The sequence below is a fragment of the Aethina tumida genome, chromosome 1 (genome assembly GCF_024364675.1).
Source record: "Aethina tumida isolate Nest 87 chromosome 1, icAetTumi1.1, whole genome shotgun sequence".
Classification (NCBI taxonomy): domain Eukaryota; kingdom Metazoa; phylum Arthropoda; class Insecta; order Coleoptera; family Nitidulidae; genus Aethina; species Aethina tumida.
Genome location: NC_065435.1, coordinates 66,603,630 through 66,623,709, shown reverse-complemented (window position 1 = coordinate 66,623,709; position 20,080 = coordinate 66,603,630). Strand labels below are relative to the sequence as shown.

Sequence of the window (20,080 nt, the reverse complement as noted above, 5' to 3'; positions counted from 1 at the left end):
CAGTTTTTATTTATTGCAAATTTCAAAGAAATATTTTAATGCTTTAGAATTTCAGAATATTATTTTTAAAATTTAGGATTATTTAAAAAAATCAATTCTTCTGAGTTTCTACCAGTTTACTAATTTGAGGTTTTTAATTATAAAAATTGAACAAATTTTCTTTGTGTCTGTTTCCTCTCTTTCACCTATAGAAAACTATGGCACCATAGGTCCCTCAACTACGTCATACACAAACATAACCAAAGTTATCAAAAGAAACAGAACATAACCAAGAAGACATTGCCCAGTTCACACGTGTTGTTATAAATATTGTGTTTAACTGATTGTAAAATGAAGAAAAAGGCATCTACTGATATTATTACCACACCACCTAAGAAAAGTAAATTAAATGAAAAGACGCCAAAGACGGATAATCAGAAAAGTGACAAAAAAGAGGCATCACCCAGCAAAGGCAAGTTTCAAAAAACTGACAAGAAACCCAAGCCAATAACCGATTTCAAAGCGAAAAAATTTCAAAAGGGCAACGCTAAGGATCCGAAGAAGCTAGCTGAAAAACCTGAAGATTGGAACAAGTTCAAAAAGGAAAAGAAGGATTTAAAACTGAAACGAAAGCAGAGCAAAGGCAATTTCGAGATAGTTTCCAGGGCAAAGAGTATTGGCGAAAAGTTGAGGAGGAAAACATTAAAAGGCGGTAATGAAGAACGAAATAAACTGATAAATGATTTGCACAATTTGTTAAAAGGCAAAGGGGAATATGCTAAATTTGTGCTAGCACATGACACTGCTAGAATTGTACAGTGGCTGCTTAAATATTCTTCAGACATTATTGTTCAACAAATTTCAAAGGTAATAAATTGTCTAAAATATATGCATCATATACATTGTATATTTTAGGAATTAATACCAGTTACAGTTGATATGCTCCAATCAAAGTATGGTATACATTGTGTTCGAAGACTTTTAAAGTATGGCAGTGCTGAAACTAGATCTGCAGTGATAGATGGTATGTATGGACATGCTGTAAAACTGTCCTGTCACACAGTTAGTGCACCCGTACTTGAAACTGCTTTTTCCACATGGGCATCTGCACAACAAAGGCAGTATTTGGTACAGGAATTCTATGGAGATTTGTACAAGAACTCAAAGGATGCAAATGTCAAACACATCAGAGACACATATGCGACCAACACTAGCTTGAAGGCTGGAATATTGAGTGCTGCTAAAGAGAATGTGCTCAAAGTGATCAACAAGGGTTTAATGGATTCAGGATTAGTTCAAACTGTTTTATCTCAGTTGTTGGTTGAGTGTTCGGCAGAGGATAGGAGTGAACTGATTACACTTTTAGCACCACATATAGTTGTTATTAGTAATAGCAGGGATGGTGCCCGAGTTGCTATGCAGTGTGTCTGGCATGGATCTAACAAAGACAGAAAAGTAATATTAATTTGGAATAAAATTTACAAAATCTTGTATTAAATGTAATTTTTAGGTAATCATGAAAACACTCAAAGAGCATATTGTTGATTTATCCAAACATGAACATGGACATTGCACAGTTATAACACTCTTAGATGCAGCAGATGACACAGTGCTTTTAAACAAAATAATTATATCAGAACTTTTAAAAAATATTAAAGTTTTAAGTAAATCTGAATGGGGCATTAAGGTATTTACATAAATTTACATTAATGATAAATATGAATTATGAAATTGTTTTAGGTGTTGTTATATTTGATTGATCCATTGAACACATCAATTTTCCACCCTGTGTTTCAAAATGAATTAAAAACTGGTAGAGAATCATCAACAAGTAAAAAGTCCCCAGAAATCAGACGTAAAGAAATCTTGCAATATTCTTTAAAGGCACTCCTTGATTTGGTTAAAATTGAACCTGAATTTTGGCTGTCTTCATCATCTCTGGCATTACAGATGTTGGTCATTGTAAAATGTGGTATGTTTTATTGTTATTATTTTCAATTTTATGTAACATTCCTAAATGTATTTTTTTTTTTAATTTTATTTTTATATTAAATATAAATATTCATATTAAATTTCATTAGTAACTATGTTAGTTATATACAGTGATGATCAGAGATATCAATGCATTACTATTTAAAATTAATTAGGGAAAGCATGTCTCTAATTAAATGCAATCAAAGTTTCTATATTTTATTTAAAATAGTTATTCATTTTGTACTTAAATCAAAATAATTTCTACTTAAATCTTATACAAAATAGTCCTAATAAAGGAGATTTAGACACACTACAAGAACTACAAATTTATTAGTTAAATTATTGTTTAATATATATTTTTTAAATGTGTGCTATTTTGCTAGCCACCATAATAGAATAGAAATGAAATATTTTTTTATTGAGAACAGAAGAAATACAAATTACCAGTGAAAAATAATAATCATTGTCAATTTAATAGACTAATCATATACAAAAATTATAGTTGTTTGCACCACTTTTTAGGAAGTGGTGAAGATTTAGAAGAAGCTTACAAAAGTTTAGTTGCTATTGTCACAAATCCTGAATGGAAAGTGAAAGAAAATGACAAAGAAGTAGCCGGAGTTGAACACCCTGGATTGCACATGGTATTAAAGAAATTAGCTCAACATGATAAGACTAATTTAGAAGCCAAACAACCGACTTTTGGACAATTCTTAGCAAAGGAATTGAATGATGATGCAGTAAGTTGAAAATTGGTTATATATTCATTATATAATTGATAATTTTTTTTTTATTTCAGTTAAAAGCTTGGCTTAAATTGAACCGTGGTTGTTTCTTACTTGTTATTACATTCGAAAATGGATCTGACGAAACACGTGAATTGATCAAACAAAAATTGAAGAAGCATATAAAATTGTTGGAAAAACAATCTACACAAGGTGCTAAAATTTTGCTTAAAAAGATTACTAGTTGAATGTCTAGTGTTGAATATCAAGTTGATATTTTATTAAAAATTGACTGTTTTTATACGTCTGTAAAGAATAAATACGGAATAAAATAAATAATTAATAAAAACCTGTTTATTATTCTTTGTTTATATTAAAAATAATTATTTGTTTATATTTATACATGTTAGAATAGAAAATAGATTCTGTCAAGTGGTGTTTTTGGAAAAGCATCAAAACTGTAAATATAATAGAAATAAGTAAAAGCACATATGTATCTGTAAATATATTTGATTTTGAGAAAAATGAATTGGAAAAGTATAAAATTTTTCAACATGCATCTGAATTCTATTTCTAATTTAATCATACATTCTGATGTCTTGATACATATTTTATTTTATTGGAACATTTCAAAAAGTAATATTACAAGCGAAATATTTTACGTTTTAATAAAGTAAAAAACAATCCTCCCCGGCGGGGAATCGAACCCCGGTCTCCCGCGTGACAGGCGGGGATACTGACCACTATACTACCGAGGATTTCTTTTGAAGTATTTTCAGACACTTATACAACATCCAGCACATATCGTAACAAAGTAATATGCTGTCTTGTTTTTTAGAACAGTCAATTGTAATAGGTATTATAGATAGATAGATTAAAATATATTAAATTTTGAAAAATAGTTGTATCTTAAAAAATAATAAAATATTTCTCTGCGCTAAATATTAACTAACAATAATTGGTCAATTGGTTACTAAAAATTAAAATGTTTGGGTGCAAAAGGCTGTTTTCATCACCAAATTATTGGTCGAAATATATATGTCACCCACCCAAAAATTTATTTATCATCCACATACATATACTTATTCAAGAGATTATGTAGAGGCTTAGCGTTTTTATTAGCAACCGAAATCATATGTCGTTCCACAAATTCAATTATATTGTTTAGTTTTGGACATTGCGTTGGTTAATCGAGAATATCAACATTTTTATAATTTAACCAACTTTCAAGAACTTTGGATGCATGCTTCGTATTATTATCATGCATAACATCACAACTACATGATTTTTCCATTTTACTAATAATTTTTTGTATAAAGCCTATACCATGCCAAAGTTTTTGTAGTATAACTGGATGTTACTTTTATTAGGACGATGAATGTATTTTTTACCATCTGATCTTATTCTATTCAACACGGATTCATCATTTCAAAGAACCCTTCGTTTAAATTCTGGAGGATAATTAATAAATTTTTCTGTAAACTTTTAGTCTTATTCGAATATTCTTTTTTGATACCCAATCCCTTGATATCCTTGCAAGTTTTGTTCGTTCAATCGACGTCTGATTGTTGTACTAGACACATATATCACCATATATGACCCAATTAATTCATTCTTTATTTCCCTAGAGGATAAGAGATGAAGTTGCTTTTTTGTTTTCTTAATATATATTCAATATGTTGTTGTTTCATATTTGTTAATAAGCATTGTAAATTATTTTTCGGAAGCCCCAACAAATCAGACTAATATTTAAATAATATTCATCACATTTTTTATCTGAAATTTAAAAATCGACGATTCATAATGAAAAAAATAGATCAATTATTTTAATTCTGCACTACTGCAATCATAACATTTTTCAGAAGTTTTAGAAATTAATTAATAATAAAATTTCTTGAGAAAAGGTGATAAGGAGAAAATAAAATTTCAAATTGTAGAAAACTTTTTATTACAAAACTAAAGAAATGTCATATGTTACAAATATTTTCAAAATTTGTTTACAATATAACATATCATTAACAAATAAATATCACAGATTCGTAACGTGAAACTTAACAATTTCGTTTTTCTAACAAAACAGACTTTATAACATATCAAAAATATATAAAACATACGAAATAATTAACAAAACCAAAATAAATAATTTCTCTTTTCTCGATTATACACGAGCACGTAAAATAAAAATGAAATTTCTTAAATTAACAAAATCTTCGGTAATAACGTATTACCATTCCTCGGTAAATGGATCGTTTACGGCATGAACATCAACATTACCAAAGTCGCCGTCTCGGACATCCTTACCACCAAACGCATCCGACTTTCCGCCGCCAAATCCACCTCTTCCCAGAAAATCTGGAACGGTGATGTCGGCCTGTTCCAAAATCTTCCCCAGCGGCCCGGCCAGACCGGAATCGGTGTCCGGATCATAGAAACTGGTGGCCTTACCGCGATTTCCCACACGACCCGTTCTACCGATGCGGTGCACGTATTCGTCGATGCTCTTTGGTAAATCGTAGTTAATCACATGCTGGATGCCTTCGATGTCGAGACCTCTGGCCGCAACACCGGTTGCCACCAATATATTTCTTATGCCCTTTTTGAAGTCCCACAGCGCCTGTTCACGCTCACGCTGAAGTCGATCACCGTGAATACTGGTCGCTTGTATGTCGCTTTCGCTCAACATGGTGGCCAGGAAGTCTGCGTTGCGCTTCGTCTCCACAAACACAACTGTTTTTTCTTTACCGTTCGCTGTAACAAACGATTGTTGTTGTAAGCCACTAGTCAAGAATTCTAAGACCTTAATTTATTATTATTTTTTTTTTTTTTTTGTTTTATTTTTAGCAAACCAAATTTGTAGGAGCAAATTAAATTTTATTATGCAATAGGTAGTCAAAATTTAGGACATTTAGGTAGAAAACACATCCAATAATGAAGAGGCTTCATTTTCCGGATATAAATTTAAATTTGCAATGTAATGTTTATATCGAATTTGGTTATAAACGTGATGCCTCATGTATTCTGTAGGGTTGATGTAGATTGGAACAGGGAAGTTTAAAACATTGATGCTTTGGTCTTTGGATTTGTGTTTGGGATCGTTTTCATGTTAAAACATATTTATTAAGACTCATTTAATGAAAGATCTCATTACAGTGGCGACTACCCAGTTAAGATAGTGCTTTCACTTATAATAATGATTTTATTGTTACCGTTAATATTAAGAAATATATTTTTTTGTTTATTGTTTAAAATAAAATATAAACGGCAATTAAACAAGCAATAATTTTATATTTCAATTTTAACAATTTTTAAGCAAAATTGAGAGCAATTTTTAATAACTAATAGTGTGGAGGAGTTTTATGAACTTGTAAAACAGATGTAACACTCGCTATGCGATAAAATGGGCCTTTTAGTTGTGAGGTTATTTTTTTAAAATGGTTTAAATAACGTTTAACTTATTAATTTTAATTACAAATATTATGAAAGCAATAATACTTTATTTTGAAAATAAAGGATATGTATATCCTACTATTGGACCAATTTTAAGAATTATTGAATAAACAAGTATTATAGTTTTCAAAGAAAAATTATTGAAAAATTTATAACTATTATTAATTTAATTAATTATAAAGAAATAAATTACCAAATTTTTCCTCATGAGCACAAAAAATTTAAAAAATAAAATTGAGCACAGACGAATACACTTACATTCTTGAAGCATGTCAATCAATTTGCGTCTCTTGTCGAATTTTGAGACCATGTGGAAATGTTGTTCCACGTCAGTTGAGGCGCTGCCCACGATACCTACAGCCACAAACACATAATTGTATAAGAATTTGCCGGCCAGAAATTGAATCTCTTCAGGGAACGTGGCAGAAAACATCAGCGTCTGTCTTGTACCCTACAGAAACAAATAATGTAATGTGAAATTAATATTGAAAAAAAGGACGCAGTATCATACCGTAGATGGCATAGTCTCGTGGCCCAGCATCTCCTCAATCATTGGCAGAAAACCCATGTCCAGCATGCGATCAGCTTCATCCAGGATAAAACATTGGCATGATACGAAAGACACGTGTTTATGTGTGACGAAATCATTGATGCGCCCAGGAGTGGCTACCAAAATGTGGCAACCCCTGGTAACCTGATTTCTCTGATGCACAACTGATGTGCCGCCGTAGCACAAAACGATCTTAACAATTGTGTTGTAGGCAAATTTTCGAGCTTGATCGTAAATTTGTATGGCCAGTTCTCTTGTTGGAGAGATAATTACTACATTGGGTTGCGCTGTATAACCCTCAGTAATCGGTGAAGACTGTTCTTCCATTAATTTATCTATAATAGGAAGCAGAAAGGCGGCCGTTTTTCCCGACCCGGTTTGAGCACAACCCATCAGATCCCGTCCATTAGAAATAATTGGAATGGCATATTTTTGTATCGGAGTGGGTTTGGTGTAGCCGGACTTTTTCACATTTTCAAGTAAAAGTGGTCTTAGTCCGGAATTTTCAAACGAAGTAATCGGATCGGGCACTTTATCCCCCGAAACGTTCACCTCAATATCAGTCAATTTCATGAAGTTCACACCTAGAAAAAAAAATCATGATACAATATAATCTAATTATAACAAAATTTATGTCTTCCACTTATTTACCCGAAGTGATGGTGGTTGTAAAGAGATCGTCATCTCCGACCCGTTCTACGGGTACGTAAATCTCCCGTGGTTTCTCTTCGGCATGATGACCCGCGTTAAAATCTCCGTGTCCTCTTCCGCCGCCTCGGCCCATGCCGCTCCCATTTTCACCCCAAGTGTCTCGGCCGCGGACTGCCCTGCCTCGACCTAGTAATGAGTTTTAAAAAATAAAATTAGGCAATGAAAAAAAATAACTATGAATTACAAAACAAAATAGTCTTTACGTTCAACGTAAACGTTCACGCGTTCACGTTTTTATTGCTAGTAAATCTACCTAACGGAAAGCTGAAACATTTTAAATCTAAATATCTCGGAAACGTTCCCTTTGAGATGTATCTTTTTCAAATTTATATTCCGGGACAAATACTGATTTTAGTATTAATATATTCCAGTAAGTAAAAAAGTACAAGAATCAAAATTTCTCCTCAAATTAAAAAAAAAAGTTACTTAAATTAATAAGGCAAGTTTGATTAAGTCACAATATTTTTGCGCCATCAATATGGTACAATAGTGGTCACTATAAAAATTATTCATTAATTCTTTTATTTAATGTGAACTGTTAAAATAATATTAATTTACTATTCTTTTTATACAATATTATAAAAACTACTCTACTACTATATTATTATAAAAACTACACTAATACTCTCTATTCTATAATATATTATATTCGACCATTTTCCGAATATAAGACAAATCTATATTGATAAGTTTCTTGAATTGTTATGATAAGTTCATTTAAATTTGACAAATTATGAATAGTATTTTGTTATTTAACCAATCCGTCATAATTTTTTATTTGTGTTTGGTATTGTTTTGATGTTGAAACATATTATTCTTCAAAATATGGAAACAAATTGTTGTTTAATATTTTCCTGTAGGTACAATAAATTGTAGTTTTGTCCCTGTAGTAACCAAAACCATCATTGGTTTATAAATTGATTTTAGACTCGCCACTAAAAACTACTCGTCTCGACTGTGGACCAGCAAATAAAGTTAAAATTGTAGTTACACATTTTTAGTAGAAACCAGGGCTTTTCTTGTAGATTTGAGGGGCAAATGAATTCTTATCCACAAACCAACTAATTTTAGTAAGTCCCATTTCCTCCAGTTTGGCTTTAATTTCAGTTAATGATTGTTTTTTGTCATTCGAATTATCCAGTTATCTATTTTCTTCAAGTTTTTCGAACTTGACAGACAATTAAATTGACCAGTTATAGTAAACACAACCACAACAGAAAAAACAGACATTATAGGTACTGGATTGGATAATTCAAGTAGTACTATTATATATTTTTTAATAAGTTACTAATGATGGGCACTACTTCAGGCAGTGAGTATTTTTATCAAATACGACACAAAGAAAAAATTTAAAAATAATAAAAAAATACATTTTTGTGCATTTGGTTTATAATGAATTACAGTAGTGTTTGCACAGGTATTTGCCGAATTTGTTCGAATAATTATGCCCAGACGTAAATTATCTCTAGGTGAGGGGGATAAAGAAAATAGTATGTTGAAATCTGGGATAAATCAGATCGAAATCGCAGGACAACTCAATGTTGCTCGTGGACTCGATTTTATCAAACTGAATCTACTTCATAAATATCAAAGAATGGTAGACCAAGGGAAACTACCGTACTTGAAGACCGGTATTTTGAGATAATGAGATCCAGTACAGATTTTACAACGTCATCGCCACTGATCTGCTAGAAAACGCCACAGAGGATCGTATCGCATTTTGATGCTTGCATTTGGTCCACAGCCATAAGAAAGCGATTGAAATGGATAAGATCTCATGATCACTGGACTGAAGAATTGAAGGAAATTTGTACTTTTCACATATGAAATTGGTATTGGATTATATAATGAGGATCGTCGAGAACTTACTAATTAAAAGATTCTAAATTATAAAATCAATGACGATTGATTTTTTTACATACTTTTTCTAATATCAATAATTTTTAAACATAAGTTTATTTTACGATGTATCATTATTTAAGGGACACCTGTGTAGTATGTATATTAGGAACATGAAAATTAAACGAACTTACCGCCTCTACTGCCTCTTAGGCTCTGGCTGCTACCACCCCAGCCATCGTTATCATCATTAAATCTATCGCGATTGCCAGCAAAGCCAGAACCGCGACCTCTTCCACCTATTAAAAAAATATGTAACTTAAAGTAACAGATTTACACATCAGGTGTGTTTTAATAATGAAATAATTTTATTTACCTCCTCTGCCTCTGCTTCTGTTGCCCCACTCATCGTTTCCTCCCCATTCATCATTATTGCCTCTGCTGTTACCCCAATCATCTGCAAATTACAATTTCATTAATGTGTTTTATTCCATATATAGATATTTAGTATAGTATATTAATGTAACTCAATAAAAAATAAAAATTCAGTACATATTAAGTGTGCAACTCAACAAATTCGAAAATCAGAACTTAACAATGAAAATAATACAGTGCAATAGGAATATATTAAAAAATTTATACCATTTCACATTAAATATAATTTTTATTAAATAGAAATTAAAAATAATAAACAACACATGAATTTTCACATTATAAAATGTCCTTTTACAAATTATACTATTAAATTATTATTAAATATTAAATAATATATATTAAAATATTATTCATACTAAATCATATCAAATATAATAATGAACCAGTAAATTCTTGAAATGTCAATATAAAAAATAATTTACTAGACTACTGTTATTAAAAGTGAAGCCAATAAGAAAAATATAGACATAACTATGATAATATTATTAATAAATAATAACTGAACAATAAGAATGAGGAAACGTGTTACAATGTAATGTTTGTCAGTTGATTTTATACCTTAAGATTCTCTTGAAAATTATACAATTCTTTATTATTGAAAACTAGTACAAAAATATTAGCGTATAGATGAAAATAAATATTAACTGAACAATAGGAATATATTAAAATTATTACAATGTCAACAAACACAAAATTACATTAAATATTATTTAAATTAAAAATAATGAAGCATGAATGCAATCTAGAAAAAATTGAAATGTGATCTTTGTGTTGCTTTTGTAAATTATCATTTTTATCTAATATTATTTATATTAAATAAAAAATAGACAATTTGGTGATTGATTAAAACAAATTTTATTTATTAAAAAACTTGAATTTAAAAATAATAAAAAATAGCTAGACAATAGGAATATTTTAAAAACAATAATAGTTTCACATTAAATATTATTTAAATTAAACAAACATTAGAAATAATGAAGAACAAGTCAGTTATTCCTGAACATTTTATGTTACAATATATTTCAGTTGACCACTACTATTTGTGAAACATGTAGGTGGAAAAAAATAGAAAAATATAACTTATTAAATAAATAAATATAATGATTGTGTGTTGAATCTATACAAGATTAATATGAAATTAAAAATAATGAGGAACCAATGGATGGATAAAAAATATATATCTTACCTAATAATGGTAAGTAATAACTGAACAACATAAATTCAATACAAATATTATAATGCAGTATTGTTGAATTTGATTCTACGTACCTGTATCTTGGCCTGCGTGTCGACCTCGGGTATTTTTCATAGTGGAAACATCTGCATCCCCCCAACCACCGACATCTTCACCTTCCTCATTGTTGTTGAACGCGGGCCTGAAGCCACTGTCTTTAGCAAATCTACTGCTACCCGCAATAGGCTGAAACAATGCATCGTATTAATATGAAAGATAACGTTGTAAATATGAAATATACCGCTGTAGTTGGCTCGTCGTCCCAATCGTCGTTCATGTTGACTCAGTCAAATCTGCAAGTAAAAATTAAGAAAATCAACAGTCATATAAGAATCCATCAAGGAAAATTACCACGTGCAGTTGCTTTTTAAAAATATCGAGTCAAATATTTTCGGGGAAATGACTAGATTTGCAGACCTAATCGTTACAATCGTTTTTGAGATGCGTTGAGTATCACAGGAACTTGTGAATTTTAAGGTGACACCCTTAAATCACCAGATCTGAAAACCTGTTGTAAGATTTTGCAATCAAGCGTGCCGGCAAAATTGGTGCATTCTACTGTCAACTGTGTCTAAAATACCGCCAAAACGTACCGATTAAAGGCGGGAAAATTAAAAAAAGTGCAATACTAAAACTGTAGTATGTCGTGAATATTTTTGTTGAATTTGTTTTAAAATTATGAAAGTCGAAAATGTATTATTAGACCAATTTTCCTAAACATGCGATTGTCGGAATCTATTGATATACAGAGCGTCCCAGAAATCGTTTGTTTTTAAATAACTTTTAAAATAGGTGAAATTGAATAATCTTTTATTATGATGATAAACAGGTAAGTCTTCTTAGAATGGGGCGTTTAAATTTCATTCGGCTTATTTAGTTTTCCAGGGACGGACTAGTTCCAACATATTAATGCTATTTTTTGTTACATCCTGTATGAGTGTAAGTTTTTGTACAATATGGTATTTATTAAATTATTCTATATGTCGTTTCAACATGATTTCCTTCTACATTTATGCACTTCCTAGCTATAAGAATTGAAGATTGTTGGACCCTCTAGAATGTCCCAACATTAGTCCTTATTACGTCACAGTGAAAATTAATAATTTCTACTAATTGTCTATTGGATTGACATAGACTAAAGTTTTCAAATAGTCCCACAAAAAAAATCTAATGGATTTAGGGCAGGTGATGGAGGATTTCCGAGGGCAATTATTACGGGCTCATATCTCCGTAAAGAGAATGACGTAGGAAAAATATAGGAACTTGTCCTATTATTTTTATGTATTCTATCTGAATTCGGGAAATTGCCCACAAATTCTAGGGCACCCTAAACTAAATTAAATTATTAAAATTTTACTCAAATTGAATAATTTTTATATAGTTTTTGTTTTATAATATTAATCCATATCCGTTGCACAGAGTCAACCGTTTTCCGAATGTATGACAAGTCTTTATAGTTTCTTGAATTTCTATAATAATCATTAATCAAAATATATTACATTTGTGTTGTACACCTATATTATCAGATACCTGTAATAAGGTATTATTGAAATAAATATAATTTTGTGTTTTAATTTAGTTTCAACATATCTAATATAATTTGATTTATATTCAAGATAAAAATATATTAATAAATACAAATGTGACTCATACAACAGCAGTTAAAGTTGATTTTAATTTGTTGATTTCATAGCAAATTTGGTTATAAACGTGACCTCCCATGTATTCTATAGGGTTGATGACTTGGCCTTTTAACCAATACGTCATAATTTTTGATTTGTGTTTGGGATCGTTTTCATATCGAAACATATTTATTAAAAACATTATTTATTCAATATATGGAAAAAAATTGTTGCTTAATATATCCCTCGACACAAATCAGTCTAAAGGGGCCTACGCCAGAAGAATTGAAGTATCTTCATAGGATAATTGAACCTGCTCCATGTTTCACTGTGTAACTTTGTCCGTGAATCATCACTTTTTAATGAATTAAATTTAGACACGTCATTAAAACTATTCTTATTCACGGTTCTGTGGTCCAATAAATGTGATCCTAAACAAGTCAAAATTGGATAATCGCATTTTTAGTAGAAACAAAAATATTTTTGGGGTTAATTAACTCCCATCCACAAATCATCTTCTCACAATTCTTGAATTAATTTCAGCAAGTCCTATTCCTCCAGATTCGTTTTAATTTCAGCTGACGATAAGATGGGATTATTTTTTGACAGTTATCGAATTTCTTACAGGTTTTTCCCAATACCTTAGGTACCATTTGGCCAGTTTCCCTAAAAATTTTAATAATATGGGAAACAATTGGCTGACTTAGCCATAAACTCTTCTTGTTTCTCTCGATCTTGGTAATAGCGAAATATTATTTTTCTTACAATTTCATTTCAACCAATAATTAAATGATTATGATAAGCAAAAGACCGCTATTAAATAATCGATTTAAATTCACAAAGAGCAATAAAAGACTGAAACATAAAAAAGTACGCAATTTTTAATGAATAAAATTAGATTGGCCAGTTCCATGGTAGACACAACAATAAAGGAATACTATAGATATTGGCAATAAGTTGCTATAATTATGCCTTAAAACCACTAATTTGTAATTTGATTCGACTAACACTGCTGACGTTCTATAATTGCTACCATTTTTACTACTTAGACGAATCTATATTTTTGATGCAGTCTCTAAAGGAGATGATGATTGATATGAGTATCTTTATAATAATAATACCGATATATCGTCGATACCCATGATACATACAATGTACTGAATTTATTTTTACAAAATAAATTTCATTTTTTTACTTTTAATTAAAAAAATCTAAAAGATAAAGAAACAAAAAGTCAATGGCAAATTTCGACAAATAATCGTACAAACCCAATGAATTATAAACTAAACACACTGTATATTTTCTCTAAAATGTATTAAGTCGTTTTACTTTAACATATAATTTATCTATATACAGTGTGGTCTATTTAAAAGCGGGATACCCTCATAAAATATGTATTTTTTGACCGATTTTGACAAATTTTTGTAAAGCATGAAAATCTGTCACGAAGAAATCATATCAGCCAATTTTTTATAGCGAAATTAACTACACCACTAAAATGGGTGTATACCAAATTTCATTAAAAAAATTATGCATATTAATAATTCTGTGGAATCAAATTTTTACCTTATTTTTCAACAATATTGGAATATCATACTATATAATATAATAATACTATCTTATAGTAAAACTCATAATACTTTATTATAATACAAGTTATATTTGTTTTCACCAATCCACAGTTCAATTCAGCGCATTTTCACATCTCTTTCATAAGTTGGTGATTCATTAATTCTACCACAAATTTGGTATATAACTACTATATATATATATATATATATATATATATATATATATATATATATATATACATACATAATCATTCAAATGGGCCGCATTGTATATGGAGTTTGCAGTAAATTTTTAATACAAACGGTGTTTTATTTATTAAAAAAAGTACCATAAATGAATAATAGTAAACAATAATTGTATTTTTTAAAGATGTATGCATCGCGTGATGTGAAGACAAAAATGTTGTGCACTCACAACATTCACCTTAGAATGGATCTATCTTGTCGTCGTCCTGGAGTACATTACCACTTTATGACCCAGTGGCGGTGGTGGGAAGTTAACGAATCCAACCACAATTCCATTCCATCGCAAGGAAGATACCCACAAAATTTCAAAAATTAGGTGACTGATCTCAAATAAACGTAACAGTTCAACAAATTGCAATTTTTATTTAATATTATTCGAAGTACACTCCTTCGTCAGTTATACAAGGTTGAAATTGTCTGTAAAACTATTAAAAACAAAGTTGTTGCTGTACTTTGGTTTTTTCTATGGACTTGTAATGCTCCCATTTCATGACCAATTTTAGTTTCCGCTTCACTATTCTGCACTCGTGAACTGGCGCAATAGTCATGCAATAGACGCCAGGATCCTTGCTTCCGATATTCTGGCCTAAAACGGGTAATTCTTTTCAGTGATCGGTCTAAGACTCCAGATAATACTGATCCGTGACCTTGAGGCGTGAATTCGATTTTAGAATTCATTTTTTTCGTTTACAAAGTGACAAAAGTTGATTTGGGAAAAATGGAATTGCGAAAAAAGTAAAAACACTAGAAAGAGGGAAATTGTGTGAGTGATTAAATATTATTTTTCCCTATTTAGAACAGTTTTCATATGTGGTGCCCCGTATATGTGTCTTCTTTTCTTTTCTAGTCATACATGATTTTCTTCATATATGCCTCCTATTGGTTATGACTAACAGAAGTCAGTACCATGGAAGGGGAAAAATAGAATATGCCCTTATAAGGATTTTTAAAAATTTCGATTATTTAAAGAGTTGTAGTCATTTTATTGACGCGTCTAATTTAGTACGAACGGAACAAATGGCGTGCTATCCGACTATCTGGGGATGAATCCCTCCTTAAAGTCTTATTATTAATTTAAAGTCTAGTAAAGTATTTTGTTCAAAATTTTTTGAGTCGAATAAGGCTTCAAACAACGTGGACTGAATCAGACAACGTTTTACAAAAATTTCAAAAATTTTAGTCAATATTGTGAGATATATTGTATGCGCCCATGTAGAGCGAGGAAGAGAAGATTTATCGGTAATCAATATATTGTAGAAGAAGAAACTAGTTTCTCTGATGTATCTGCGACAATAAAGTTATAACAGAAAATAATTACGGCTATTGCATTTTATGAAAATTTATCTGCAAAATATTTAGAATTGTTGAAAAAACGTGGAAAACATCATTTTCAAACGGCTGCCATTTCTTCAAAAAAAAAAAAATTGATTTGTCCGAGGTTCATACCATAACGACATTACTAATTAATAATCCGTTGGTCAGATGACCAAAAAGGTTGTAATCTTATACGCCAGAACATCCATTTTTTTTTTGGACCGCCCACTTTGACAGCTCACAACACCTTGAGTTTTAATTTTTTTTATTTCGTACAAATTGGTATAGAACATCAAAAAATATATTAAAAAAAAAACTAGATAGTAAAAATATTCATTGTTTTATTTTTACAGAGCTCGAACATACACCTGAAATTCATATCCTTAAACTAGACTAGAAGGGTACTTTACAGTAAAGAATCGTAATTCAATAGAATTGGATTAGATGGTAAACAAATAAAAATTTGGTCTCTAGATACACTACAAAAACGTTAAAATACGGACAACAATAATTTACCAGATATATGGATTTTTATGCATGATAATGCATTAAGCTTGTATCCAAAGTTGTTTGAAATTGGTTACAGGATACTGAAGTTCTCGTTTAGCCAACGTAAAGAACGGATCTAAATTCAATTGAAAACTTGTGTAACAATGTGAGGTTTCGATTAAAACACCAAAAACCATCAAATTTAATTTCAATCGACGGTTACCGGTATTGAATCTGAACCAAAACCGTTTACAAACGGTTGTAATGAACAAAGATAATAATAGTAGAAAGAATATAGTATACAATTTAAATAAACCATTTTGTTTGTATTTAATTAGGGGTGTGAATTTCCTAATTAACATAACGTAATATATTCTATTTCCTGACCACAACTGTATATATTGTCAGTTTGTTCACTAAAATTATAATACATTTTTATTAATTTAAGAATATATTATCTTATGTCACTCAACTTAGCAAGCTGCCGGATCACTCTCAAACAAATTTCCATTACTAAAATTATTAAACCGAGAAAAAATATATTTTTTCACATTAATTTCCGTTGAAATATAACTTATAAAATTTGCAAAATACAGAATTGAACGTAATAGAACCATGGAGTTTATAAACCTTCAAGCTCTAGACATCTACCAAACTCATATGGAATAACCCATGCAATATGTTTGCGCTTGCGTCGTGCGTAAAACCATCAAATTTCAAAACTTTTCAGAAGAAATACCCAAAGTGATCTAGGAGGCACGCTCTGTATATTGGACCACCGCGACATAGGTTATTTTGTTAAGTTGCCCTTGCTGTAACACTCCATGGCATAATTTGGAACGGTGAGGAGTGAAAATTTAATAAATTAGCCGGCGTGTGTGGATTTGTGAATATCAAAAATGATAGACTTCCTTCAATCATTCAAGACTTTGGTCAAAGTAGAGACAATCCACATTGATAATTACGTATTCAAATGCCACTACAAACTCACAGTGATTATGCTAATTGTTTTTTCGATTATGCTGACCAGCAAACAATATTTCGGTGAACCGATTGAATGTCAATCGGATGGGGACATGAATGGCCTCAACACTTACTGCTGGATTGAGGGAATTTACACCTTAAAAACTAATACTACTGGTAAGTTGTAACAGGTTTTTCTAAAACTGACTTAAAAAAAATTCTTTTTCAGGGCCTCTGAGGGGTCTCGGTAACAGTCCAAGTGTATATTCAGAAAATCGGTACAGGCCAGACAAAATTAATCATTATAAATATTACCAGTATGTTTCATTTCTGTTCTGTATGCAAGCCCTAGTATTTTATCTGCCGAGATATTTGTGGAAAAATTGGGAGCAAGGACTTTTAAAATATTTGTTGACCGATTTAAGTAAGTATTTCCAATAAAATATTTTTTCAACATTATTTCTAAAATAACTGCAGCTAAGTTTAGTCAAATAAAAGTTTTAATTTGTATCAATTGTTAAACTTTTTTATGTTATTTGAATTACATGGATTTAATGGAGTTTTTTTAGTATAAATCATTTATAGCCAAAAAAAATTATATCTTGCATTTAGAATAACACATTGTTAGTTAGAAGTCAGATAAAACAGAATATATGTAAACCTCTATATTCATTTGTTTGGAATTATTTATTATAACTTATAATAAGATATAATTTCGGAGATACAAGTGAAATACTGTTACATAAAATATATAACCTATTACATTGTTCTTATTAGAAAAATCATACTTCATTTTGATAATTATTTTAAGTTAAGTTTAAATTCAGATATATAATTGGTTTTATTTTATATGCATAGTTCAATTGTTAAGGGGCAAACCTAATGTGAAATAAATATGATAAAATTTCAAATAAATATCCTAAATAGTTTTTAAGTTACAGTCTTCTAAAGAGCAGAGCTCAAAAGAAAATTACTTTTATGATTAGCCTATCAGTGTTATTGTTTGGTCTGTAATTATGAAAATATTTTGATTGATCCAACTCATGGGTATTAAAAATTGCTGTGATGTGTGTATGCGTTGTATTGTACATTAATTCCGGTCCTATGGTTGAAAATGCATACAAATAAATAAGCGTTTAGTTACTGTGATACGCCTTTTAGGCATCGGAATAATCGGAGTTGAGCCAACGAGCTGCCTCTAAAGAGGGTCGATCATCTCCATCCAGTTTTTTGATTGCTAAAAAATGTAGTTTTGTATGGCCAATCATCAAATTTTTGAGTAAAATTCAACTCTTCGAAACATTTGATGCAGTAGTTTTCTTTAAAGGTCAATAAAATTTTAGTCTATTTCATACATACACCATAATCTATTTTTTTTTTTGTTTCAGTTGGTCCTGTAGCCAAACCAAACTGGACAACCCAGACAAAAGATATGTTGGTAAATTATCTTCTCAATGGAAAATATCCACATAATAAATACGCACTGCGTTATTGTTTCTGTGAATTTTTAAATCTACTAAATGTGGTAAGTGTTATAATTAATTTGAGACAAACGTGTACTATATTTGTTATAATAAATTATTATTTTGAGCATCTGCTATTTTCTTTACTGTTTCATTTAATTTTACAATAAACAATCTAATCCAATGTGTATTTGTTTTAGATTGGGCAATTATTATTACTGGATTGGTTTCTGTTAGGTAATTTCCTGCCCTATGGTGTAGAAGTAATGAACGGTCGTCCCAATTCCATCTCGAACGTGTTTCCACTGAAGGCCAAATGTAACTTTGACAAATACGGTGTGAGCGGTACCAAAGAACTCTATGACGCTCTCTGCATTCTACCACTAAACGCACTTAACGAGAAAATATTCCTCGTAATCTGGTTTTGGTTGTTTTTCCTATTAATTATTTCCAGCGTGGCGTTAATTTATCGGATTTTTGTGCTCGCCATTCCGAGGGTGAGAGTTTATTTATTATTGGGCCGCATCAAGCATTTTGGAATAAATAAGGCGACTGTTCTTATTCGACAGTTGACCTTCGGAGACTTCTTTATACTGCACAGTATCGGCAAGAACATTAATCCTGTCGTGTATGGGGAGCTGCTCAATAGTCTCTATGACCACGTAAGGAACAAAAAAATATTTTATGACAGTACTCGAATTGAAGAAGCCTAATTTCCAAAATTCAGTTATAGAGGTCAATTTTTTTATTTACTCTTTGTATTAATTGTTTTTTTTTTGTTATTTACAGTTCAAGCCTTTTGGAAGAATATTGTAGTTAGTGAATGTATTCAAGAGTTGTACGTAATAATCTTGTTACACTGACATCACTCAATAGAGATAATTCATTTTTTTACTTCAATATTAATGAGGTCTTACTTTTTTGTTATACATATGTTGTTAATATAGGAATATAAGTACGTTAAGAAATCCTAAAAGACTAAAATCAGGGAGCAATGTTGCTTTATATTATTTTGATAGAGAATGTATTTTTATTTAAATATTTGTGAACCATGCAGATATGGTTGTTTATGTGAGTTTCTACTACATTAACTTATGTGTGTAATGTTATTTCTAATAGTTGATTTAATTTGTTAGAATGTTGTTTCTTAGTACCGAGTTTATAAACTAATGTACATTTTAAAATGTATGTTTAAATAGTTTTGTTATTTACTTGGATTTTTATGTTGTTTATATCACCAGTTTTAAAACATGGCTGTGCTAAACGCAATTTGTATTTAATATTAGGATGAAAAATGTTAATTAAAATTAGTGAATACCTGTTACTTATAAGAAAAACATATTTATTTGATAATATAGCAATGCCTTGAATATGTTAGATGCCATATTTTATAATTAGTATTTGTTTTGTGATATTTTTGTTATACTGTTCAATATATTTTTGAAACAAAGAAGAGTGTAATTAATAATATATTAACACAGCAGTTCTAAAGGTTTAATAAATAATTAGAGGAAATTG

At 30.3% G+C, this 20,080-nt stretch overlaps 3 protein-coding genes and 1 non-coding gene across 5 annotated transcripts; 2 read left to right on the top strand and 2 right to left on the bottom strand.

Moving 5' to 3' along the window:
* The first annotated feature begins 222 nt into the window (after positions 1-222).
* On the top strand, positions 223-3,027 carry LOC109608403 (protein penguin). The gene is made up of 6 exons (XM_020024830.2): positions 223-846; positions 895-1,434; positions 1,490-1,666; positions 1,720-1,951; positions 2,476-2,693; positions 2,753-3,027. Exons 1-6 carry the CDS (start codon positions 331-333, stop codon positions 2,924-2,926), a joined length of 1,857 nt encoding a protein of 618 aa, XP_019880389.1. The 5' UTR covers positions 223-330; the 3' UTR covers positions 2,927-3,027.
* Positions 3,028-3,364: 337 nt separating this feature from the next.
* On the bottom strand, positions 3,365-3,436 carry Trnad-guc (transfer RNA aspartic acid (anticodon GUC)). Its single transcript has one exon. It is a non-coding gene; the product is annotated as a tRNA-Asp (tRNA).
* Positions 3,437-4,609: 1,173 nt separating this feature from the next.
* LOC109608391 (ATP-dependent RNA helicase vasa-like) lies at positions 4,610-11,471 on the bottom strand. Of its 2 annotated transcripts, none has more exons than XM_020024818.2 (9): positions 11,246-11,471; positions 11,136-11,187; positions 10,930-11,080; positions 9,602-9,682; positions 9,420-9,524; positions 7,327-7,512; positions 6,637-7,259; positions 6,384-6,576; positions 4,610-5,426 (listed from the first exon to the last, which is right to left on the bottom strand). In XM_020024818.2, exons 2-9 carry the CDS (start codon positions 11,169-11,171, stop codon positions 4,903-4,905), a joined length of 1,899 nt encoding a protein of 632 aa, XP_019880377.2. In that variant the 5' UTR covers positions 11,172-11,187; positions 11,246-11,471; the 3' UTR covers positions 4,610-4,902. The 2 variants fall into 2 exon arrangements, with proteins under 2 accessions (XP_019880377.2, XP_049817294.1); XM_049961337.1 differs by having other exon boundaries at positions 11,312-11,471.
* Positions 11,472-16,911: 5,440 nt separating this feature from the next.
* On the top strand, positions 16,912-20,015 carry LOC109608410 (innexin inx2-like). Its single transcript, XM_020024836.2, has 4 exons — positions 16,912-17,276; positions 17,329-17,523; positions 18,488-18,624; positions 18,763-20,015. The coding sequence occupies exons 1-4, from the start codon at positions 17,036-17,038 to the stop codon at positions 19,273-19,275; spliced, it is 1,086 nt and encodes a 361-aa protein (XP_019880395.1). The 5' UTR covers positions 16,912-17,035; the 3' UTR covers positions 19,276-20,015.
* The last annotated feature ends 65 nt before the right edge of the window (positions 20,016-20,080 follow it).

Bases quoted from the DNA above. Each gene is read 5' to 3' on its own strand.
- LOC109608410 (XM_020024836.2), top strand. From the start codon at position 17,036: ATGATAGACTTCCTTCAATCATTCAAGACTTTGGTCAAAGTAGAGACA. The intron at 17,277-17,328 runs GTAAGTTGTAAC...ATTCTTTTTCAG, and splicing joins CTTAAAAACTAATACTACTG to GGCCTCTGAGGGGTCTCGGT. The intron at 18,625-18,762 runs GTAAGTGTTATA...TATTTGTTTTAG, and splicing joins TTTTAAATCTACTAAATGTG to ATTGGGCAATTATTATTACT.
- LOC109608391 (XM_020024818.2), bottom strand. From the start codon at position 11,171: ATGAACGACGATTGGGACGACGAGCCAACTACAGCG. The intron at 9,683-10,929 runs GTACGTAGAATC...TGTAATTTGCAG, and splicing joins ACACGCAGGCCAAGATACAG to ATGATTGGGGTAACAGCAGA. The intron at 5,427-6,383 runs GTAAGTGTATTC...CGTTTGTTACAG, and splicing joins GATTGACATGCTTCAAGAAT to CGAACGGTAAAGAAAAAACA.
- LOC109608403 (XM_020024830.2), top strand. From the start codon at position 331: ATGAAGAAAAAGGCATCTACTGATATTATTACCACACCACCTAAGAAA. The intron at 1,667-1,719 runs GTATTTACATAA...AAATTGTTTTAG, and splicing joins AATCTGAATGGGGCATTAAG to GTGTTGTTATATTTGATTGA. The intron at 1,952-2,475 runs GTATGTTTTATT...ACCACTTTTTAG, and splicing joins GTTGGTCATTGTAAAATGTG to GAAGTGGTGAAGATTTAGAA.